The following is a 24,582-nucleotide window of genomic DNA, read 5'->3' on the forward strand; positions in this document are numbered from 1 at the left end:
GTGACATCACGGGGCGGGCCCCTCCAACTCTTTTCCCTGTGTGTGGGGGGACCCAGTTTGCCTACTGCTCTAGGCTGAGACCACAGATCCCCAACCATAACAGGGAAGGGTCTTGGGGGAACCATAAGAGGTTTGGGAAAAGATCTCTGACTATTTAGGCGCTGACTCAACAACTCGAAGCTCTCAAAGACCCTACATGTCCTACCGTCCCCCCCAGCTCCGGCTTGGTTTCTTCCACTTCCCAGAGAATTGGAGTATTGTCTTCAGGAGAACTTGGTGGTCGGGATCGGGGATCGGGGACCTGGGAAGGGGCTCGTACTGGTCTGGGGGCGTCGGCAAGGGGGTTCATGGGTGGAGAAACTTGCGGAGCAAGACGGGATTTGAAAGGGGGACTAACGAGAGAGGCGTATGCAGAAGAGGGGACCGACAAAGAGGAAACCCAAGCCGGGTCTGCGTGGGGGCGGGGGCGCGTGTCTACGTTGGCTGAACAGCTTGGTATGCAAACGAGATGCAAAGCAGCATGAGATGAGTGCAGGGATTTTTGGCGCTCGGCTCGGGTCCTGAGCCCAGCGGGCCTACGCTTTAAGTCCTCCGGCTCCGCTTCGTGACGGGGCCTGAGAGCTGCACCTAGAGGAGGGGTCCAGGCCGTGAGAGCTACAGTTATACAGGGCAGTTGGCCAGCTGGGTCAGGCGCTGGGAGGCTGAGGGTTGATGGGAAAGAAGGGGCAGAGAAGGAGGGCCAGGCCGTGGGTAGGCCCGGGGCGTCCTCCCCTCCGCTCCACCTCCGCATGATACAAAAGGGCCTCTGTTCTCGTTACAGCCAGCAAGGAAGGGATCAGGCCGGTGGCTCCTCTAAGCTCCCTTGTTTTCTCTGCAAGGGAAACAGACTGGCTTGGTGGCTTTCCTCTATCTCCCGGTCTCGGTAAAGCCCAAGAATATAGCCAGAGGAGCCCTAAGAATCTGTCCCCAGTCTGCAGGCACTGCTATAGCGCCCATCTGCTTCGCTTCCAGTGGTGCAACCTTCGGAGACCCCACTCCAGCACGCCGAGGGCGGCAGCAGAGGGCCCTTTAAGGGGCGGGGCCAGTGCTTTCCCAAGGACCGCCTCCTCTGATTTGACATACCACTTGCGGCGCTGGCTCGCGCCTCCGCCAACCGCTTTTACTTTTCCTTCCCGTCTCTTCTCTAGTGACCCCGGAAGTGGAAGTGGGCGCAGGTCGGCGGCCGCGGCGGGGACTGAAGGCGGAAGCAGAGCGTGAGGAGGAGGCGGAGCCGGGGGAGCTGCTCTCGTAGCTCCCCCTGGCCCTAGGCCCAGCTGCTCGAGGGGGAGGAGTTACTGCCGCTCTTCGGTACGTTACCTTCGCACCTTCTACCTAGTTCAAAGGTTCCCTGGTTTTTTCTCTCAGGGGCAACCCCTAGCTCCGCCCTCAGATTTTCCTTAAGGGCCGTACAGTCCCCACCCTTTTCTGGCAGCCTGCGACCCCCTTTCCGGTCTTCTTTTCCTTTTTCCCAAGAGTGACCCCGGGACCACACCCTTTGCGGTACCTCCCTTTTTCCTGGATTCAGGATTATAGCTTTTGAGGGCAGAGAGAAAATAAGGGGATTTGGAGGAATGGGGGAGGGATCAGGGTTGTCGTTAATGTAGTGGCTTTATTGCTAGGGTTAATGAATGCCCCAAAAGAACTTGGGAAAACAAGGGAGATTGGTTTACTCAATATATCCCCAATATGATTATTTAACCTCTCTCTTTGTCCTATCCTTGCTCATTCCCACCTTGATACCTTTGTTACAGGCATCAGAACTTACCATAATGGCTGTGACCTAAAGTCCTCAGGAAGCCCCGGGGTCATGGCCCAGAAGCACCCCGGAGAAGGAGGGTTGTGTGGAGCCCACCACAGTGGTGGTGCCTCCCTCAGGACTTTAGGACCCTCTGTGGACCCTGAAATACTTTCATTCTCAGGACTCAGGGACTCAGCGGGGCCTGCTCCTAATGGTACCCGCTGCCTCACAGAGCACTCTAGTCCTAAGTACACACAGCCCCCAAATCCAGCCCACTGGTCGGATCCAAGCCATGGCCTCCCGAGGGGTCCAGGACCCCCAAGGGATGGAGAGGACCCACATCAGTGTGAGGCATCTTCAGAAGAGTCAGGAGTGGACCAGGAACTCTCAAGAGAGAATGAGACTGGGCACCAGGAGGATGGGAACCCGTCTTTTCTTTCCATTCCATCTGCTTGTAACTGCCAGGGAACCCCTGGAATCCCTGAAGGGCCTTACTCTGAGGGAGGAGATAGCTCTTCTAGCAACTTTTGCCACCACTGTACCTCTCCAGCTTTGGGGGAAGATGAAGAGTTGGAAGAGGAATACGATGATGAGGAACCTCTTAAATTCCCCAGTGATTTTTCACGTGTGCCCAGTGGAAAGAAACCTCCACCCCGGAGACAGCGGCACCGAGTTCCAGCCAAGGAGGATACTCGGGAGGGTGGACGCAGGGATCCCAGATCCCCTGGTCGGCATCGGCTGGGTCGCAAACGAAGTCAGGCAGATAAACGCAGAGGCCTGGGATTGTGGGGAGCAGAGGAGCTGTGTCAGCTTGGACAGGCAGGCTTCTGGTGGCTGATCGAACTGCTGGTATTAGTGGGGGAGTACGTGGAAACTTGTGGCCATCTCATCTATGCATGCAGGCAGCTGAAAGGCAGTGATCTGGACCTTTTTCGAGTCTGGGTGGGAGTTTGGGCAGGGCGACTGGGGGGCTGGGCCCAGGTGATATTCCAATTTCTGAGCCAAGGGTCTTGCTATGGGGCAGGGCTGTTCACCCGTTTTCTTAGGCTACTGGGTGCTTTGCTGCTTCTGGCCCTGGCCCTTTTGTTGGGCTGTCTACAGTTGGGTTGGCGGTTTCTGGTAGGACTGGGTGACCGTTTAGGCTGGAGGGGTAAAGCCACCTGGCTCTTCTCTTGGCTGGCTTCTCCCACCTGGCAACGGTGCCTGATTCTGCTGAGAGATAGCAGGCCATGGCAGCAGCTGGTAAGAATGGTTCAGTGGGGTTGGCTGGAGTTGCCTTGGGTCAAGCAGAGGACTAAGAGGCAGGGGAATGCACCGGTAGCTAGTGGGCGCTACTGCCAGCCTGAAGAGGAAGTGGCTCGACTCTTGACCATGGCTGGGGTTTCTGAGGATGAGCTAAACCCTTTCCATGTGTTGGGAGTTGAAGCCACAGCATCAGATGTTGAACTGAAGAAGGCCTATAGGCAGCTGGCAGTGATGGTGAGTACTGTTACCTGTTCCCTGTTACCTGTTCTTTGTTCCCAAATTTTATTTTCTATTACGGTTTTAGGGAGAGCAGAATAAATGGAAGGCAGAGTAGAAAGTCAATCTGAAGATTAGTATCTTTAATCCTTAGGAAAGAATTAGACTTTTTCCCCTTTACTATGGGATCTGACTTTACCTTCATTTAAAGCTTTTTGTCATGAGATTCTTTCTTTCAAATAAATATATAAATAATTGAGCCTGGTGTATTAGAGTATTGGACTCACTCACCCTGGAATAACCAGGTGAAATCCTTCTGAGCAGGGTGGAGGCCTAGTCAGGAAGCCTGTCAGTTTCTCTCCCCTGAACAAATGAGAGTTTTTAAAATACAGGGAAATCTATCTGGCCCAGTAAGGGAAATGTGGACTAGTGGGGGAAGGTTCAGGGAATACATGTGAATGATTATTCCAGGGCCAGGTGAAAGAAACAAGCTTTTTCAAGACCAGCAACCCAACTTTTCCCTAAGTGGGAAAGGGAAGAAGAATGGGACATAAATCATACAGAGGCATGTGCATACATATGTCATACATGAAAATATGGTTGCTTCAATTGTGACTTACCATATGCTTGACAGAAATGGTTTAATATAAGCATGAGATCAAATTGTTTTTAGAAGTAGATATTAGGTTGCTGTTTTTACATATGATTGTTACTGATATTTCCATACAAGTAAAACTGTATTATGAATATAAGTAATGTGTGTAAATTGCATTGGAGGCCTATCTGAGTGTATGGAACTTGACTGGTAAAATATTACAGTGTGCAAATTACTTCAAGGGTTGCATGACACCAAAGAGGAATGGGCAAAGTTTCCATTAACCATTCAAGGCACAATAAAGTAACTTACCAGAGGACTAAATTAGTTAAATGAGAAATGTATGCCCCTTAGTGGATAGCCAGGGATATTCTGAGTGGGGAACAATGCTTACACTCAGATTATTACTAATGGTAGAACTCTTTTTTCTCATTCGTGTCTTCTAGCAGATGTCTTCTCTTGGGAAATACCGTTCAAAAATTCTCATTTTCAGCTTACTTTCTTGGAGTAGAGATAGTTGTTCCCTGATCCTTAGTAGACCTGACCCACACCTCAAAGTTCTCCCCCTTTTCTGGGCCAGAGTTACTGTGGGCTTCTTTCATACCTCTCACTGCCCTTGTTAGGCCCTAAAGTACCATGACCCACATTCTATGAGCTTGGGAATTTGAGAGATTTAACAGCATTCTGTTTATTTGGCATCAATCAAGAGATCAGCTTTCTCTCTAGTTGGTGAATGAGAATGGGAACAATCAGGAAGCTGTAGGAAGTGAGGATTTACTTGTCTTGGAGAAAAGGCTGAAAAGTGGATAAAAAGCTTGTGAGGATCTTGGTGTGTTACCACATTTCTGGGACAGAAAGGCAAACTACTGTAGGAGGTTTTGAGTAGATCAGAGAATTCCCTAGTTAGAAAACAATGAGTCTGAGGATGTAATATTGTTGGAACTCTATGACTGACAATAAAGTTAAAATGTGAAGGTTTAGTATGTGTGTGCCAGGTAGGGTGACCAACCATCCCTGTTTGCCTGGGGTTGAAAGGTTTCCTGAGGCATGAACTTCCAGTGCTAAAACTGGGACAGTCCCAGGCACACTGGGATCACCACAGCACTTGATTCTGTGACATATGCTTCACGTGTATTCTCATTTAATACTCCCAACAATCCATGAGAGAGAAAATATTCTAGGTCATATAGCCCATAAGCGACAGAGCTGGGCCTCGAACCCAGATCTGTCTGCAGAGCTGAAGCAATTAACCATTAAGCTGTACTGACTCTCCAAAAGGGTGGTGAAGGAGAACCCTTTGATACGAGGTTATTTTGACTCAAGATGGGGAGAGGGTTGCAATGGATTTGTAATGAAATCTTTGTGTCGGTAGGTTCATCCTGACAAAAATCATCACCCCCGGGCTGAGGAGGCCTTCAAGGTTTTGCGGGCAGCTTGGGACATTGTCAGCAACCCTGAAAGACGGAAGGAATATGAGATGTAAGTTGGGGCTAGGAAATTGTAAGGTTGGGTAAATGAACAATCTTCAATAACAGAGATCCCTAGACTTGTGGATGGAGGCTCTCTGAGGCAGAGAGAACTGAGGTGGCTTGTGTTTCTAGCTGGCCAGGGGCCTTTGTCCCTCACTTGATACCCTGACTTACAAAGCCTTTCTTCTCTTAGGAAACGAATGGCAGAGAATGAGCTGAGCCGGTCAGTGAATGAGTTTCTGTCCAAGCTGCAGGATGACCTCAAAGAGGCAATGAATACTATGATGTGCAGCCGATGCCAGGGAAAGCATAGGTATGAAATAGGACAGGAATGGGACAGCCAAAGCTTAGGAACTGGGTAGCCAAAAACCTTCCTTGTGAGTATTATTGGTAGTTATGCGATACAGATGGTAAAAAGAGTAAAAGGACCCTGAGGTTTTTACTTTTGCCATATTGTCAAGAGATTGAGAATTTGAATTAGCAAGAAGAAAAGATAACATTTCTAGATGTAAGGTAGAAGGTTGAGGGCAGGGTGTATGTGGGCATATGTAACAACTGATCATTGTTACACATGGAGATCATTTTAGCTGTTGCAGCCATATTTGTCAGTAAGGATGAGACTACAGCAGTGCCCTAGGAAGGCTTCACGAATTATTAAGGAACTGTCCTTATGTTTGGTTTTAGGAGGTTTGAAATGGACCGGGAACCTAAGAATGCCAGATACTGTGCTGAGTGTAATAGGCTGCATCCTGCTGAGGAAGGAGACTTCTGGGCAGAGTCAAGCATGTTGGGCCTCAAGATCACCTACTTTGCGCTGATGGATGGAAAGGTGTATGACATCACAGGTATACTTCTGCCCTCTAGAAGTCCGGGCTCATACATCCTCAAAACTGTGATATTTTGGCTAATTATCTCTCATGCTTGCAGAGTGGGCTGGATGCCAGCGTGTGGGAATCTCCCCAGATACCCACAGAGTCCCCTATCACATCTCATTTGGTTCGCGGATGCCAGGCACCAGTGGGCGGCAGAGGTAGGTGGTATTTCTCTCAATAATCTATCCATTCTTCTCATTCTGAATATGGTTTCAAATGACATGCTGTTTAGGACATGTAGTCGTGTCACCTTTAAGAAGTTCGGGAACTGACTCAGAATTATCTTTAACGTACGTATAGATAGATAACATGGGTAACCATTTGACTGCAGTATCTCTTGCCTCATCATGCCTTCTGTTTTTCTCTCAGAGCTACCCCAGATGCCCCTCCTGCTGACCTTCAGGATTTCTTGAGCCGGATTTTTCAAGTACCCCCAGGCCAGATGTCCAATGGGAACTTCTTTGCAGCTCCTCAGCCTGGTCCTGGGGCCACTGCAGCCTCCAAGCCCAACAGCACAGTACCCAAGGGAGAAGCCAAACCCAAGCGGCGGAAGAAAGTGAGGAGGCCCTTCCAACGTTGACCCCCTCTTCTCTTTCCTCAAATCAATGTCAGGGAGTCAAAAGGGCTGTGTATAGCACCTGATGGAGTTTGATTTGTTTATTTTTAAATATTTTAAAAAGGGAAGATTTTAAGCTCAAATCGTTCACTCAGTATTTGTAGGAAGCCCTGGAACCACTCTCCCTCCTCCATCAGCACCCAGGAACTGAATCTTGTCTTCTGACAATACCAAAGAAATAGAGGGTGGCTAGAGCAAAGAACCTAAGGGCCTGGATCTGGGCTGGACAATATCTCCCACAGTAGTGTGGGAACTGGGTATTTCCCTGAGGTCTGTATGCCTTTGTTTTGTCCTTTGCTTCTATGGCAGATGACACTTTCTCCCCTTTTTAAACTACAAGTCTTATCTTTTTTCTTGACCCATTTGAGGAGGGAGCCCCCCCTCCCTTGCCCCAATATACTAGTAAAAATGAACAAGAAAGCATGTAAGCCTCATTACAGGACATACAGAGTTCAGAGTGGCAACTCTCACCTTGTGGGTAAGCATCCAACTTCATGCTTGTTGCAGGGATGGCCAAAACTAGTAACTTTTAAAGAGCAGATTCATGCCCTCTGCCCTTGGGTGATGGGGAAGGATAAAGAGGTTCCCGGCAGCCCCCATATGATCCAAGGGTTTGTATTTTTTTAAGTTTGTTCATATTTGTATGTACATATCTATTTAAAGCCAGGGGATTATCTTTCTATAAATATGTAACTGGCAACCTGTATCTGCCCTCTTTTCTTTGCCCATATAGCTGGAGCCCTTTTTTTCATTTGAGAATCTTTTCCCTACTGTTAGCTGAGAGTGAAGGGCACCTCCTACTGGACCAAGGGACAGGGGATTAAAAAAAATACCTTAGAGAATTTTATACTTCTCTAAGTAAGTCACTGTTGCATCTTTCTTCCCCAGCCTTATGAAGACATCTCCTTACCCCTCCTGCTGATCAGACTGTAGCCATATCTGAAAAAAGTGTATCTTTATTATAAGGAAAATACACAACAAAACAGAGCTGGAAGGCAGTGGGAATGGATAATATGGAAAAACTTATAATCAACCAAAAAGCTGCCCAAACATGGCTTCCTGCTGTAGAGAAGAGTGATTTGGCCCTTACCTCACCTGTCTTTCGTGATTCAAAGAAACCTGCTCCTAGCAGGGCTGAGCCAAGGGCACCCATTTCCAGTGAAATTTTGGGGATGTTTGCGTTTCCAGTGCGAGTTTGGGAAAGGCTGTCTAGTTCTCAGGCTTTCAAGATATAGAAGACAGTATGACGGAAGGAGAGGGATGTTATAGCCCTTTGTTCCAATGTTGTCCCCGGCTCCATCCCTCAGTATTTGTTGATGCCAAAGAGCCGAACCCCATGGAATTGCGGCAACTTAGGCAGCAGTACGCTGAGCAATGAGGCTGTGTTGATGAGGAAGTGAGCAGCATCATACTTGGTGTAGAAGCTGGCCAGGAGGTAGCTGGGGAAGAGAAGAAATAGGTTGAGTCAAGTTGGCCTTCCATATCAGGCCTTTCCAGTGACGTCCTCTTCTATTTTAAATGACCGGTTTGACTGCATGTAATCCTAGGATATCTGAAAATATTCCAGCTATATTAACTATTTACTCTGGTGTTGGGCAGATCATCAGATAGCACCTTTAACTGGCGATTTATAAATTAGTGGTTTTTTTTTTTTTTTTGATTGTTAATGACACGTGACAAATGACAGCTGAAGCAGTTTCAGCCTGTATGACTGTTAGATTCCTTTTTGCTTCCATTTCTCAGTTTTCACAGTTTTACGTCAGTTCTCCCTTTATTTATTCACTTCTTTTGGAAGTGTACAATTTGTTTTATTATATGTTTTATCTTTTCTCAGTCCCTTCTCCATTCCCCTACCACCAAGGAGGCAGCAAGTAATGCTTGATTACTGTCTTCTATTTTTTTACTGTTCTCCCTAGATTTAGACCCTAGGATACTATACTGTCTTCACAGGGTCTAAGTGAGTAGTAGTCTGCTTTTTTAAAGCTTCCATGTGGGCCTTTGTACCTGGCTCTTGAAGCAGCTCCCATATCTCCCCCTGGACTCACAGTACAATAGGAGAGATGCTGAGGAATTTGCGGGAAGAGGTAAATTGGAGCCCGTAGTCCATCTGTTCCCAATGTGTCAGAAGCCGAGCCTTTCCTTGGTCAGGGGTCTCAAAGGGTGTTCCTTTTACCGTATGTAGAAAGACATACATAGCCTGGGAGGAGGGGAGGGAGCAGTGTGAGGAGGGCAGAAAGAAGTCCTTCAGCCCAAGAAGTATGCTTAGACCCCAGAAGGAAGAGCGAAATCCCCAAATAATTGGTGGTTTTATTTTGTTTTTGGTTGGTTAGGGCCTGGGGTGGGTAAGGGCATGGGTTAGTGCTCACCAAGTTATGGATGACGTTGGTCAAGGTCCAGACAACAGGAATGCTGAAGAAGGGGATGCTGAGTAGAACCACATGCAGCAGTCCTACCAAGATGATGTAGGCCAGCCAGATGCCCCGGCTATTCAGCACTCGAGTGTTGGGGTTTACTTCGCTGTGTGCCACCCCCACATTCATCCTACCACAGTGGGGGATCAGGCAGGAATCCAACTTAATTTCCTCTCAACCCCTCTTTGAGACTTCCTCCAAGTTGTCTCCTGAATAGCCAAAATCCCCTGAACTCTATTGGGAAGGAAAGAACTTCCCCAAAATGCACAAAAGAAAAACTGCAGACTTGAGGGAGAAAACTAGAAGGCAATCTTTCTTCTGATTCTTACACTTAACTGTAACTTGAAGGCTTAAGCCTAGCACTTGCTTAAAGGAGCAATGGAAACAAGTGCCTCACTTTACTTTCCTGAAGAAGTTAATAAAGAACCTTGAAGACGTTACGTACACCCAGAATTTCAGAAGAGGAACATGGGAAACAAGGAACCACTAAGGAGGGATATGGGGTAGAACTACCTTTTCTCATCTAATCCCCATCTTTTCCTCTGGGGCTCGCCCGTCCTGTCATCTCCTTGGCATGTAAACAGGCAGTGTCCTTCTCTCAAGCGTGAGGCGCTGCAAGAATGCACCTAGGGCTTTTGGATTTAGCTAGGAAGGGACCTGAGCTACGCGTCTCGAGAGATGAAGTCCTATTCCCGACTCCAGGGGCGGCTCTGATAGTCTGAACTTGGCCCTTTAAAATCGTGTTAGCCCAGAAGTTGATGCCCAGTTAGGAAGCAGCTCTTGCCCGCCCTCTACCTAAAATTCCCTAAACACTGGTATTGAGCCCGCCCCTTGCTCCTCCCAGCTCCCCTCTCTCCTTCATCGGCTCCCCTCAGGGCTCTCTTCAGCTCTCCTCTCTCGGTCTTTAGCTCGCCGCTGCTCCACCCACGCCCCACTTTCGCCTCCCACCTTTTTTCTTTGGCACCCCTTTTCAGTTTCCTGGTACCCCTACCTGCCAACTTCGGAAGCCCGTCCGACTCGGGGCGCGGCGCTGCTTCTACACCTGCGGTCTCCAGGAAGCAGCCGCCCCGGCCCATCTGCGCGCTGCCTACTGGTGGAGCAGAGTCAGGGCTGCCACCACCCATTGGCTATCTGTCTCCAATTGGACGCACAATTGGTCACCATTTCCGTCGATCGGAAGGTCCCGAACCCGCCCTTCTCCTAGTCCCACCTTTCGAGAGAGGTGGGGAAAGCTTCTAACTGGAGTGAGGGCGACGCCAGCTATCGACTAATGAGAAGAGTTGATGGTAGGAGGCGGGAGTAAGAGCGGCAGCGATTGGCGGGCTGTGGCTGTCGGCGCCGAGGCGGGAGCTCCTGGAGACGGAGCCAGCGGGTGGGGGCCTGGCCGAGTGGAGGGGTATCAAGATGGCGGCCGAGACGGTGGAGCTCCATAAGCTGAAGGTACCGTGAGGGGGGAAGGACCGGAGCGGACTTCTCCGGAGACTGAATTCTGCCGAGTGGCTTGCGCCTTTTCCTGCGTGTTCTCCTTGAGGGCTCTTCCACTTCGTTTTCCGGCTACTACCGTAGTTCTTTTCTTTTGTGCCTCCCTTCCTCCCCATTACGCCTTCCCTAATTTCCCATTTCTTCTCCCAGTTTTACTGTATCTTTACTTATTATTTTGGCCCCTTCCTCCACCTTTGTGTTGTCCGTCACTTCCCCGCCGGGTTGTGTAAGTGCCTTCAACCTGTTCCACTCCCTTTTCGTTTCTCGTCAGACTGCATTACGTCAGTTGTCTCCTCCTCTTGGCCCGTGCGGGACCCGGGACCCCTTTTTCTCCCTTGGGTTGATGCTTTTTTTGTCTCTCGTCCAAAACTGAGCTTCCCGTTAGCAGATTATGGCACCTTCGTGTTTTTCTGCCCATCCAGGTCTCAAACTCGATGCAGAAAATGCTTCCACTCCCCGTTTTTAGGTGGGGTGATGCCCCCGGGGCGAATTTTGAAACCCGAGGAGAGGCCTCCGAAGATAGGCCTCTGTGTAGAGGCCTGGGCTTTAGAGACCTTAAGAATTAGTAAAGGCACAGATACCCTAGATTGAAAAGTTTTTCGAGTTCTCTCACGCGGTTCTCTGCCCGCCAGCCTTGCCCCCACCACCAGGGAGCAACTCGCTCAGAGCTGTGATAGTTTGGAAAAGCATTTCCAAGATTAGGGTTATCTCTGTCCCATTTCATATCGCGGATGGACCCTGCATCTCTTGGTGTCACCACTGGGTGACACTCAACCACAAAAGCGGTTTTGAGTTGTGTCTTGGAAATCTTGGTAGCTTTTTAAAATTTAGATTATTGTTTTCCTGGAAGAAAAGAGTAGTTTCTTTTAGGGTGAATTAATAAAATATCTCTATTAGATGTCCATTTGTGGTTTCACAAGTAGTTTTCCCATCACATGTTTTGGTCACGCCCTGGGAACCTTTGACAAACCAAGGTGGTGTAGCCCAAGCTGAAAACTTACCCTTTAAAGCTTAATAGGCCTTTAAAAAAAAAAAGAGCATAAGGAGATTAAGGCTAGGGAGAGGTCCTTTTAGTCACTTACTAGTTGACACCAATTAGCCTTTCTGTGAAAGCTGATAGATTTCTTACTCTTGTATTCTAAACTGTCCTAGTGGGTTTTTGTGTTATCCTGGAGTTACTGTTAACTTGGTGGTCCTGAAAGGTGTAGATTGTATCAGTGCTCTCCAAGTAGGATGGCAAGTAAAAAAAGTTGAGCAAACACCTCCATTATGTGTATACTTACTTATATAAATTATGTACTGTCTTGTTATGTATGTTATAAAATATACACGGAAAAGGAACTTTTGAATGAATGAGATAAAAAGGAAATGTGAATTTCTAATTTTTCTTCCTAGTAGTTCCGTTTTTGAAACCCCTAGAGTAAGTACTAGCCTAGTGACTTGTCTTTATGGATTTTGTTGGTTTATGGAGTTCCACCTTCCATAAAAATCTGTATTTGTCAGGTCTGTATTAAATTTCATTTTGATTGGGGAATGTCCTCTGACCTGATTTCAGGTGTTATAGTCTAAGAGAACATGAGACAGTCCTGACAGCCTAAAAGGGATTCACTCTTTTAATCATATTTGCTTGTTTTTGCTTTTTCTCTAGAGCACTTCTTAACCTTTTGGAGGTCACAGATATCTTTGAACTCTGATGAAAGGTATGGACCCTCTCCCCAGAAAAAGGCATGTACATACACTTTGCATGCGATTTAAGGGGCTTTATAAAACTACCTTGTAGCCCTGAGGAGTCCATGGACCTCTGGTTAAGAACCCATGCCTTTAATTCTGACTTCCAGGATGGTTAATGTTTGGTTCCACTGTTGATCTTGGTGGAGTGATCCTGACTTTTGGGTTGACCTAGTGTTTGTCTCTTTAAAAAAAAAACAACAAAAACACAACTTTCCATTTTTCTAAAGAGAATTTGGGGGCTTTAGTATAGGATCTCAGAGGAAAGGTACAAACTTTGAAGTGGGAAGGAAACATAATACCTGCCAATTGATACGTAAGTCCACATCAACTGTAAATTTCTGAAGATTCTGTAGAAATGCAGTCATTCGAACACAGTTGGAAAGAGAGACTGAATTGTGGGTAAAAATGCTCTGAACTGTAATAGTACCAGATTTCCAATCCAGGATGAAAAAAGGGACTACAGAGAAGAGGAGAACAAGAAGGGTATATTAGTGTCAAGAGTGTTGAGAACAGTGAGACATTTGTGATATTGAAGCATAAAGTGCATATATGTTTGTAGTTGAAGATAGTTTGGAAAGTAAAGTAGGTGAACTGTGTCACTGGAGGTAGATTGGAGTGATACTGAAAAGGACCTTTTAAGTTGTGTACAGTGTTTGGTTTCTGTCATGTAGGCAGAAAGTGGAGAGCCTTTGGAATTTTGAAAGGAGGAGCTGATGTTATCAGCTTGTGTTCTTTTAGCATTAAGAAGGATGGGGTCTGGAGAGGAAGATATTTCATCAGTTAGATTTTTATTATAGAAGTCACTCCCCTGCTTAAAACGTTTTGATTATATCTCTGCCAGTCTCTCCAGCTTAGTTTCTCACATTCCAAGCAAAGTGGCTTTATTTCATTTCTCAGAATGGCTGTGTTCATTAATTGCTGACATTTACATAATATTTACTATGTGGCAAATGCTGGTCAAAGCTGTTTTTACATGTTAACTGGTTTAATTCTCGCAATAATCCTATAAGGTGAATGCCTGTATTGTTTCCATTTCAAAAAATGGAAGCTCAGAGACGTTGGATAACTTGCTATAGGTCACACAGCTAATAAGTGGTAGCTCACATCCAGGCAATCTGTTTCCAGAATTCATGTTTTTAATCACCGTGCATGACTGCCTCTCCTTAGCTTAGTACCCAGAACCTTTACATATGCTTTTGGACTCAGTGCTCTTGCTACTCCCATCCTCCATACCTTTGTTGAAATAACTGTTAGTTGTCCTTCAGATATCAGTCAAACATCATTTATCCAAGGAACCCTTAGGTAGGATGGGTTCCATCCATCCACACACAAGGTCAGGCCACCTTTTAAATGCTTTTATACTATAGTTCTTTTTTTTATCAGTTAAACATTGTATGTATGATCATTGATTGTCTTGTTTCCATACTAGATTGTAAGCTCCATGTGGGCAGGAACTTTCTGTTTTGTTTATGATCATTTTCTTGTATCTAAGATAATGCTTGACATACAGTGGGTACTCAGTAACTATTTGTCAAGTGAATAAACGTAGTAAGACCTGGAAAAGGTAGTGGCTTTTAGAATAGGAATGAATTTGAAAGAAATTTGGGATATAGAATTATAAGTACTTACAGATTAGCTAGATGTGGGAGGAATGAAACATGACTCCAAATAATGATACTTTTAGTCTAGGTTGGGAGAAGAAGCCAGTTTTGTGCAGGAGAAGAAAAGTTCAGTTTTGGGTTTAAGTGTCTTTGAGACAGGACCTTGGAGATATTTAGTAGTCATTTGGAAATGTGGGGTCTCCTGCTCAAGAGCTGAGAGCTGATCAAAGTTTAAAATATTTGTGGATTGCTTACCATGTGCCAGCTACCATAGGTACTGGGGATACAGCAATGAACATAGCAGGCAAAAATCTTGCTGTCATGGAGGTTATATTTTACTGGGGGAAGGGACAATAAATAAGTGAAGTTTATTGATGTATGTCAAATAATGATAAGGTTTGTAGAGAAAAATAAGAACAGGGAGTACAGTGGTAAGAAGGTATCTGAAATAGGATGTAGGGGAAGGGCTCATTGAGAAGGTGATGTTTAAGCAAAGACTTGAAGGAGGTAGAAGAGTGAGCCTTGTGCAAAGTATTAATAAGAGAACCTTAGAGGTGATCATTAGGACTCTGGCTTTTTACCCTTAATGAGATAGGAAACCCATGGAGGATTTCTGACTAGAAGAATGACATATTCTGACTTAAATTGTCAGAATCACTCTGACTACCTTGCTGAGAATAAACTGTAATGAGGCTCAAGGGCTGAAGAGTTTTTACGATAGTATGTTTGAAAGAAAGACAAAAAGGGGTTAGATTCTGGATATATTTTGAAAGTAGAGCCAACAGGATTTGCCAATAATTGGATTCCAGGAAGTGAAAAAGCCTTTGGTATAAGTGGAAGAATAAAAAGGCCAAAGAAGGAATCTCAGTGAATACCAGTATTTACAGGGTTGGGTGGAAGAAGAGCTAGCAAGGAGGCTGAGGAGGAAAGGTACGAGGAAAACGGTAAGAGAGACAGAGTGTGCATAAGAGCAGTGCCGCATTTTGGTTGTTAAGACTGGGCTTGAATCAGAGAGACCTGAGCTGGCGTATTGGCTCTGCTGTTCTCTGGCTGGGTGATTTTTAAGCAAATTACTGAGTTTCTTTAAGCCTCATTTTCTTGTTTTATGAAATGGGCTCATAGTACCAACCACATGATGTTGTAAGGATTAAATGAGGAACATACATTAAAAGTACTTAGCCCTTTTCCTGGCACGTATTGGTACTTGAAATTTTAGTTTCTATCGTATGAAATGTTATAAATGATGTAAAATGTCTCTGTCCTGAAATGTTTACAAACCAGGTTGAGAGATAACAGATGAAAAAGATTTGAATCAAAAATCAAGATTAGATAAATTGGTGGGGGTTTGAGATTTGCAGATACTAACTAATATATATAAAATAGATAAACAACAAGTTCATACTGTATAGCACAGGGAACTGTATTCAATATCTTGTAACTTATGGTGAAGAGAATATGAAAATGAATATATGTGTGCTCATGTATAACTGAAACATTATGCTGTATACCAGAACTCACACAACATTATAAACTGACTATATACTTCAATAAAAATATATGTATATACCAAAAAGAAAAAATCAAGATTAGTAGAAATCACAGGGCTATGAATGAGTAATGTCAAATGTATTATGTAGTCAGTTGATTGGTCCTTTCTCTGTTGGTTGGCTAGGTAGAATGAAAGGTACCTTGTTAATACTGAAAAATAATATTTTTAGATTGATACTGAAAATTTAACTTTTGAATAGGTAATTCACGCACAAGTTCACAATTCTGAAGGTAATAAGGGTATATAGTAAAAAATTTCCCTCCTACACTTGTCCTCAACAAACTCCTTAAACTAGTGTTAATTTAGCTCTTTCCTTGTCCAAGCATCTTATGTATACACATTATATGGGGGGGGTGCATATTATTTTTCACATTAATGTTAGTATCCTGTATACAGTGTTCTATAGCTTGGTTTTTAAAAATAGCCTTACTGAGGTACAATTTCACATACTGTGCAATTCATTCAGTATACCTTGCTTTTAAAATATGTTCTTTTAAAATATTTTGAAGTCAAATGCATATAAAAATGGGTAAGATTTGATATTATAAGTTCTTATTTGAGACTTTAAAAGGATTTTGTCCTACTACTAACGTAATTGTGTCAAAATGTGTAAAACGACTTCATCTTTAGCTATTTTGTTTTTACTCATCTATTTCCCTTTTGAAATAATGTCCCAGTATAGGAGCAGAACCTACAATGTAATAACTAAAGTAATACAACATGGTATAAAAACTGTATGTAACACTCTCATATGACCAGAAAGGGAATATGAAGGTGCTGAGAAGACTGCTTAATAAGCCAGAGATTTGAGATTTGGGACTGAGAACCAGTGGAGGCTGAGATTTCAATGACCAAAGGCAATGGCAAGGTCAGTGGTCAGCAGTGGTAGATGCTATCCACACTAAACAACCAGTTGTACCAGTCTGTCAGCTTCAAATCTACCAGATCAGCACCCTATGCAGAAACCATCACTGTCTGTTTCCTTGTCATCTGGAAGTTTTTGTAAACTTTTGCGTATGTCTAGACACAATTTGGGGAAGGAAGGAACAACTCTATTAGAAAGTTGAATTTTGAATTGCCTGAATATTTGCATTCCTTTATTGTAGGTGGTCTTAATGTTCTTAAACCAGCAAAAGAAAAAAGGAATGGAGTCTTCTGAGGAAGATTAGAAGTTACAGGAAATAAAGAAGCTGTATTGCTTTGTAAACAACCAACCAACACCCTCTAAACACACACGCACATGCGCGCGCGCACACACACACCAAATAACCCAAATGATATATTTAAAATGTTAGGTGATCCCTAAGTCCTGGGGTTACATAATAAGGCTTTTACTTTCTTCTGTACTTTTCAGAATTGTCAAACTATTTGGCGGTGAATGTAATACTTTTATAACAAATCAACAAAACTCTTAACTAAAATCAGAAGACTTGTTCTCCAGGAAACTGAAAGAAAATAAAGTACCAATATAGGAAAGATTGAGTCTTACTTAAGAAATGGATCTTAGAGATCACTTACAGTCTAGATTCTAGATTAATACTATTCAAGGTATGGTCTGTAGGCCAGTGTTGGTTAGTGAAAAGTAAAAAAACAAAAATAGAAAATTGGGTAAACTTTTAGAAACTTCTTCAGCAGTTTGACATCACTGCTACATCCAAGTGTATGATCATTTTTCAAGTAATGGTTTTATTGTTCCATAAAAGTGTTGGTTCACAACCTGGCTGAAATATTATAAAAAGTTGGCAGCCCTATCGGTCTACCTATTTTAAAATATATCAATCAATAAATAAAAATATATCAATCTGAAATTCAAAAATCTGAGAAGCAGTGATTATCCAGTCTTGTCTAACTCTTCATCTAGTATCTAACACTTATAAAGTGCTTGTTAGCTGCCAAGCACTATTCTAAATGCCTTATAAGTATTCACTGGTTTAATCTTCAAAACAGCCGTATGTTATGGGTACTGTTGCATTATTCCCATTTTGTAGGAAACTGAAGCACACAGAGGTTAAGTTACTCACCCATGGTTATTCAGCTGTAAGTGGTAAAGCTGAAATTTGAACCCAAGGTAGTCCGAGGCCATGTTATGCTATGCATCCACTCCACACTTTTAATAGGTGGTTACCTACCATGTTTCTCAATAGAGGGTGCTGTTGGCTTGTTGAGTAGGACAGTTTCCACATAGTATCCCTTCCTCCCTGCCTGCCCCACTCACTGAATGCTCCATCTGCCCGGTTGGGAAAGAAAAAAAAAGCTCCCCTCCATTTCCAAATGCTCCTGTGGTTGAAAGCCTCTAAAGATGCCCATCATATTCCCTTAATTGTAAATTTCTTTTTTCTGTAGGAATCTGCTTTCTGACTTCTACTGGTTGATCCTAGATCTCTACCTCAAAACTGGTTAAGTCTTTTTTCAGGACAAATACATATTTGTGCACTGATCTACATATAGGATTTTTGGGACCTTCCTTTTGTTCGTTTTTCTCCTTGGAGGAGCATATCATTTTGCTCCGTAAAATGAGAATACAGAGCCCAGTAAAGCTATTACATCATTTAATATAGATTCTGTTTCTTTCAGTTACCCTTAACTTAAAATTACTTTGGTAACAAATCATACTGTTAACTCTTTTTGCACTTGTAATCGTCTAAAACCCTGACTGAGGTCTTTATCCTGTGAGTTACTGTTGAGCCAGATCCCTATCATCTGTTTTTTTTTTTAACAATTTAAGTTTTGAATATAAGTGTACTACTTTATAGTGTACCTTATTCTTTCTAAATTGAGTCTTCATTTTGACTCATTGTTCTCCCTGAAGAGCCAGTGACACCCCCTATTTGGTTCTGTCAGTAATCTATCAATTCTTCCTCCTTCTGTTGTCCTCACAATTGGTCATGTTACTGATTTCAAAGTCTTCAACATAATGTCTTCTGTAGCATGCTGTTACTTTTTCCATTTTGGCAAATATCCTTTAATCAATTAATTGTTGACATTAAGCTAACATACCTACCTATTCTATGGTGGTCATACTTGTATGCATGTATATGGAATATTGCAGTAAACAGTCTGGGATAGTAAGAATAATCTACCTTTAGACTATTAGATTCATTCTTTCCATGTATGAGCTAGTACAGTAATTATTTGCGGAAAAAAAGACACCTTTTTTTCTCCCCTCAGAAATAGCTAAAGATTTATGATAGTAAACAGATACATGATTAGATCAAATTTTATTGACTTAGGCTGTTTATTCTTCAGAATCTGTTAGAAAAGTCCTCTTGCATATTGAGTATTATTAGGGGAAAGTACACCATCTTTGTGGACCTAGAGGCTTGGTGGGATTAAGAGCAGTAGTTTGGGGTTGAACTTTTCTTTTTCTTTCTTGTGAGAGCTACCTCTTCTTCCCCGCCTGCCCCAGGTTCATTCTATAAATTAAGGAAAAGCTTTATTCTTTTTCCTCAGCTTGCTGAACTAAAGCAGGAGTGTCTTGCTCGTGGTTTGGAGACCAAGGGAATAAAACAAGATCTCATCAACAGGCTCCAGGCATATCTTGAAGAGCATGGTGAGTGCTCTGTGGAGGCAGAATGATGTGAGTGAGGGGATTAATTTCTAGGCTCTGCCATATGGAAGATTTCTTCTTTTCCTTTAGGTTGTTGATGTAAGCTCTTAATTGTATCAAAATTCTGGGTCATCTAAAACAGTGGTTACAATGAAAAGAAATTACCCCCCTCCCTTTTAAGACATTGTAATTTTATTTCAGCAAATTATGTTGAAGAGAGTGTGGTAAAAAAAAGTATCATTAGACTGAGAATTTAAAGATTTGAATTCTAATTACTCTTACGCCAGAAATTTACTTGGTAACTTTGACAGCCACTGTTTTCATGGCTAAGTGTCTGTTTTGTTCTGTGACATGAGACAAATGTCTCCACCCTTGAAATCCATAAACCTAGATAGTCTCTGGTCCCTTCTAGCTCTGACATTCTCTAATTCCACCTTTTTAAAAACAAATAAAAACCGCTTCATTTAAGGCATACTGTCATCCCTCCCTAGTTTTTATTTCCATTCCTTTTACCCCAACTCCCTTAGGCAACTATTCTGAAGTGTTTGATAAATACTTTTTGTCTTTGTCCTTGTAAATCATGTAGTGTTGTTTGGCATACAGTATTTTTATGTCATTGGCAGTAAGGCCATACTTACTTAATAAGGCCTTACTTTATTTTTCATTTTTTCTCTAAGTCCTGTGTTTTTTTAAGATGTATTTGTGTGGCCTATGGCTGTGTGGTCATCTAGTCTGTTGATTCTAATTCCTGCATGGTAGTGTATGATATATGGAATTTACCACATTTTGTTCAGTTCACTCGGTGACTGATGCCTTTATTGCCTCCTGAACCACTTCTTTCATGTTTCTTTATATTCTGGTGTGAGAGTCTTTCTGGGGTATATACCCAGGAATGGGATTGCTAATAAATATCTATTCATAAATGTTTACTCAGTGTGACTAAACACAGACAAGTTGTATTTCTGAATTGCTTTATAAATCTCATTGTCAGCACATGAGGGTTTTTGTATCTCCTTCACAAACCTAAACTTGGCACTGACCTATCAAGTGGCCCGATTTTTTGCTGATCTGTTGGTGGTTTCAATTTACATCCCTCTAATTATTAAAAAGTTTAAACATTTCTTTTGTTCATGGTTCTTTGGGTTTCTCCTTTACTCATTTTTCTATTGGGATTTCCATCATTGGCTTATTAGTTTGCAGGCATTTCTTCTTTAATTCTAGTAACTATATCCTTGTTTGTTCTAGACACAAATACCTTCTTTTTCATTTGTTTCTTTTTCTGTGGAGCCCTCCCCTAGTTTTGAAAAATTTGTAGTTTTTTGCATATTACTTTTGTTTGTGGGTTTTTTTTTAAGAAATTATTCACCAACACTAAATTCTCCCACATTATTTTTTATTAATGTTGTAGTTTGAACTCATCACGTTCACTTCTTTAGTCCAGCTAGAGTTTAACCTCATATCAATGTTAGGTAAAGAAGAGTTTTACCTTCTCCATGTGGAAAAAATTTTGTAAGCATCAGTTCTGCCTTCATTATTTAATTTTATTTTGGGAAAGCAAAATAAATACAACTTTAGCCTAAGTACAGTGATCAAGATGGTTTTGTAGCAGGGCTTGACCTGAATATTTTAATATTCTTTAGCTGAAGAGGAGGCAAATGAAGAAGATGTACTGGGAGATGAAACAGAGGTGAGTTGAGAGAGTAAGGTTAGTCACTGGCCTGGCAGTGTGCCACTACCTTGGTCACATTGCTGAACATCAATCATTAGAGGGCTTAAATACTAACTCATTAGGGGAGCATACAGGGGGAATGAAGGTTCTGAAAGACTGGTTCATTTTGGAGTTCTCATATTCTTCTATTATTGGGTATTTACTCTTAATTTATGTTAACCATCTTGTTTCATTTGGTTTTAGGAAGAAGAACCAAAGCCCATAGAACTGCCTGTCAAAGAGGAAGAACCACCTGAAAAAACTGTTGATGTGTAACTATCCTTTTTTTAATAATGAGTACAAAGCAGACAGTTCTGGGGTTTTTAGTGTTTCACTCTGTTTACCTCATACATTCCCATTGGCTTTTTCATTTCTCGTTAGATCAAACATTTTCAGAGGGTCTACTTCATTTCAAGTGCATGGTCCCAGTGAAGCAAAATTAAGTTTGTCTCTGGGTTATGTAATAATTAGGAGCTGGAGACTTCAAGCCCAGATAAAGTTTAGTTCTCCTAGCCTTTGTTGTATAACTGTAATAGATGATTCTCTTTCTGTATCGAGTCATGCAAATTTTCTGCATATAAAGAATTTTGTAAGGGAGGAGGGTGCTGAGCAGAGATTATGTCTCAAAGTAGCACTGTATTCTCTCTTCCTTTTGACTTACAGTGGTGGAGGGGAGGACAGAGTACTAGAGTAGAAAGTGAATCTTGATTTATTTAAATTATTCCACAAGATTGATCACAAACATCTTTTATTTGGGATCTCCCCACAAATGTCTGGCCATCTTATACTCCAGCACATTAAGAACAGTTGAGTCCTTTTTAACATTTTTGTTCCTCATAGCTGTATTAATCTATTTAATTATAAAAGATAATATATGTACTAGTAAAAAGTCAAACAGTACGTAGAGGAGTATATAAATTGAAAATTAAGTACCCTTGTTTTCATCCCCACCTGACTTCTCAGATGTTTTCAGTATATGCTTCTGGAATATTTTATATGCTGTGTGTATATGTGTATATACAGTTACATATGTACACACCATGCAAATTGTTGGTTTCTTGATTTTTTTTCACATACAGATCTCTTTCTATATTATATAATAACGTCCTTATTTAAATATAGTTATATAGTAGGCAAGGTTCTAACTATTTTACATGTATTCTCATTTAATCCTCACTTCAACCCTGTGAAATGGGAATAATTATCCTAGTAAGTAGTAGGTCTCGCTCTCTTTTTTTTAGTTATTATGGGATATTACAAGTATATATAAAAATTATGAGAATAGTATATAGACCCCCATGAACCCATCAACTTGGAATTGTATTCTTTCTGGTAGCTAATAATGCTCCATCCTTTGAATGAACAGTAATTTCACCAGTCTCCTGTTGATGGACATTTAGATTATTCATAATTACAGAAAATGCAGCGCTACATGTCCTTATACAACTAGTTTTAAATTTATGCAGATATATCCGTAGGATAAATTTCTAGCAATGGATTTGAGGCAACATAGGGGATGTGCATTTAATGTTTTATTAGATTTTCTCAAATATTACTGCTTTCTAAAATCATTTACTTATCTTCCATCATAGGAGGTTAGTGTCTAGGTATAATGCCTTCAGAAAACGCCTAATGGAATAGCTTTAAGATAGAGATGTTTTGAGGACTTAATGGGGCAAAAAGGAAGATGAGGTAAATACAGTAATAATTGGCCTGTGTGGGTTAAAAATAATGAAATTTAAAAATTTATAGAAGTTCATTATCTTTAGAATATCTAAAATATGTAATTCTCTTGTTTAGAGTGCTTTAATTTAGTCAGTGAATTTCTAAACAAGGGAATTGAAATTGTGTGTGTGTTGAGGGGGTGCTTTTGCTTTTTAGAGAGCTAGTAGTGATTAGATTAAAGTATATACAGAAAGGTTCTGGGTGCCTGTAGTTTGGAGAATGTTTTGTACATGACTGGATAGGAGAGAAACTTCTCAGTGAACAGAAGAATGAGTCCCAGAATATGATGTGTATTTATTGCTTGAGCTTAATTGTGCCTGAGGGAGTTGGAACAGAGCAGAAGGAAGCTTCCTCTCTCCTTGTTCCCTTTCTGCCATGAGGTGTGCTGCAATGATTGTGCTTTAAGATGGGAATGTGGAGGAAGTCATTAGCCTGGGGTTTGGTGGAGAGGACTGCTTTTTTAATGGCATTGGACTTCAAGTAAAACATTAAACTTCAGTGGCCCTCTCTGCCTGAACAAAACAGGGTTGGGGAAGGAAGGATGACCAGGAAATGGAAAGAATTCAGAAATTTCTTTAAAAGTCAGAATATACAGGGCTAATTTAGATCCTTTGACCATTCAAAAGTAGATCCCTTTGCTTTGTTTTTCGCTTGAGGTTCTCCAAAGAAATACCTCTGTTTCTAGTTTGATTTCCACCCCCACCCCAAGCTAAGGCAGTTAAATATTGCAGGACTTAGTTATGGTCAGCAGGGGGCTCCCATTGCTTATCTGTGAGTCCAGGGACTTCCAACAAAAGGATGGAGGAGAGAGTAAGTTCCTGTTACAGAATTGCTTCCTCTGAAAATGCTATTACACCATTACTACCTTTCAGGGCATCAAATGGGAAAAGTGTCCGGGATATTTGAACAAAAGCTGCCTATGTCCTTAAATGAGGGACCTTAATGAGACTGGTTATGACCCACAGTTTTATGGGAGTTGTTTGGTGGAGAGTTAATACCCTTCCATTTATCCTAGGTACTTCCGAACTTTGTCTCCCGCCCCTCTGGTCCACCCCACCACCACCCCCTGCTTTTGTTTTCTCTTAAACCTTTTGACTAGTAACTTACCATGTTGTCCTAATTCAAACTCCTCTTAGGCTTTTTTCTTTCTACTCCCTCTGGCATTTTTATTTGTCCCATTTTGACTGTTTCAGCAAGAACTACAGTCCCCATGGGAGAAATAAGGGATTTGTAAAAGAAGAAAACCAGACCTTGTAGAGCACTCATTGATTGTTGTGATGAACATTGAGAGCTGGTATTTAAATGAGGGTTAGAAGAATAGTCATTACTCCAGAAGTACATTTAAAGTTCCTAAAGGTAAATGAAATGGGTGCCAATGTCCTTTAAGTGTTACCCTCACCGTATATTAACTTCTTTCCTGGTTACTTTCTTATATTCTAGCAAAGTATCTTAGTCTATTATTTGAACTCTTTATCAATAGACGACAGTTTAAGGAACTGAAGAGCTAATGGGCTTCATGTTTTTTTGGTCAAAGGGAAGGCAGAGAGATAGGGGACAGAGGATATAACTCAGGTAAATTCTTATACAATTCTGAGGTTTTGGTTTAGAATATCAGTTTTTTGATTTTGAAAATCTCTTTCTTTTCCAGGGCAGCAGAGAAGAAAGTAGTAAAAATTACATCTGAAATACCACAAACTGAGGTATGCATTCTTTTAGAGGAGCAGTCTATATATATATGTTTTAGTTTTTGTTTTCTATTTCTTACCCTCTATTCTATCTGTATCATCACTTTAAAAATTTTACTTATAGGCAGAAAATCAATATTGACAGATTTTGGTATTGATACATTTTTCCACCAACTAACTATATTTGGGAAAATACTCTGGCTGGCATAGTCACCTTTGAAGCCCTAGTCTTTTTGTGTATAATATTCTGGTCTTAGTGGTAACTCTTTTTAAGATATTTACAAACTAGGATTAGAGTTTGGGAGGATTGTACCTTGGAAGAGCTGAAAAGTAACAAGGGAAGATATCACTTA

General features: G+C 42.1%; 3 protein-coding genes across 6 annotated transcripts in view; 2 read left to right on the forward strand and 1 right to left on the reverse strand.

Moving 5' to 3' along the window:
* Positions 1 to 329: 329 nt before the first annotated feature.
* On the forward strand, positions 330 to 7,494 carry DNAJC14 (DnaJ heat shock protein family (Hsp40) member C14). Of its 2 annotated transcripts, none has more exons than XM_032493110.1 (8): positions 330 to 922; positions 1,188 to 1,347; positions 1,791 to 3,256; positions 5,206 to 5,312; positions 5,496 to 5,615; positions 5,987 to 6,147; positions 6,230 to 6,332; positions 6,544 to 7,494. In XM_032493110.1, the coding sequence occupies exons 3-8, from the start codon at positions 1,847 to 1,849 to the stop codon at positions 6,752 to 6,754; spliced, it is 2,112 nt and encodes a 703-aa protein (XP_032349001.1). In that variant the 5' UTR covers positions 330 to 922; positions 1,188 to 1,347; positions 1,791 to 1,846; the 3' UTR covers positions 6,755 to 7,494. The 2 variants fall into 2 exon arrangements, with proteins under 2 accessions (XP_032349001.1, XP_006179874.1); XM_006179812.3 differs by having other exon boundaries at positions 331 to 495.
* A 236-nt stretch (positions 7,495 to 7,730) lies between these two features.
* On the reverse strand, positions 7,731 to 10,341 carry ORMDL2 (ORMDL sphingolipid biosynthesis regulator 2). Of its 2 annotated transcripts, none has more exons than XM_006179811.3 (4): positions 10,193 to 10,341; positions 9,157 to 9,331; positions 8,836 to 8,987; positions 7,731 to 8,229 (listed from the first exon to the last, which is right to left on the reverse strand). In XM_006179811.3, the coding sequence occupies exons 2-4, from the start codon at positions 9,328 to 9,330 to the stop codon at positions 8,094 to 8,096; spliced, it is 462 nt and encodes a 153-aa protein (XP_006179873.1). In that variant the 5' UTR covers position 9,331; positions 10,193 to 10,341; the 3' UTR covers positions 7,731 to 8,093. The 2 variants fall into 2 exon arrangements, with proteins under 2 accessions (XP_006179873.1, XP_032349021.1); XM_032493130.1 differs by having other exon boundaries at positions 9,157 to 9,410; positions 10,193 to 10,232.
* Positions 10,342 to 10,508: 167 nt separating this feature from the next.
* Positions 10,509 to 24,582, forward strand: part of SARNP (SAP domain containing ribonucleoprotein) — a 44,935-nt gene continuing 30,861 nt past the window's right edge. For both annotated transcript variants that reach the window (XR_001365287.2, XM_006179810.3), the window contains exons 1-5: positions 10,509 to 10,641; positions 19,015 to 19,114; positions 20,752 to 20,798; positions 21,024 to 21,091; positions 24,193 to 24,244. Coding sequence is in view for 1 of the 2 variants with exons in the window: in XM_006179810.3 (XP_006179872.1) it covers positions 10,606 to 10,641; positions 19,015 to 19,114; positions 20,752 to 20,798; positions 21,024 to 21,091; positions 24,193 to 24,244 (303 nt within the window). In the remaining variant the exon portion in view is untranslated. The remainder of the gene's footprint in view (positions 10,642 to 19,014; positions 19,115 to 20,751; positions 20,799 to 21,023; positions 21,092 to 24,192; positions 24,245 to 24,582) is intronic.

The sequence above is a fragment of the Camelus ferus genome, chromosome 12, assembly GCF_009834535.1.
Source record: "Camelus ferus isolate YT-003-E chromosome 12, BCGSAC_Cfer_1.0, whole genome shotgun sequence".
Lineage (NCBI taxonomy): Eukaryota > Metazoa > Chordata > Mammalia > Artiodactyla > Camelidae > Camelus > Camelus ferus.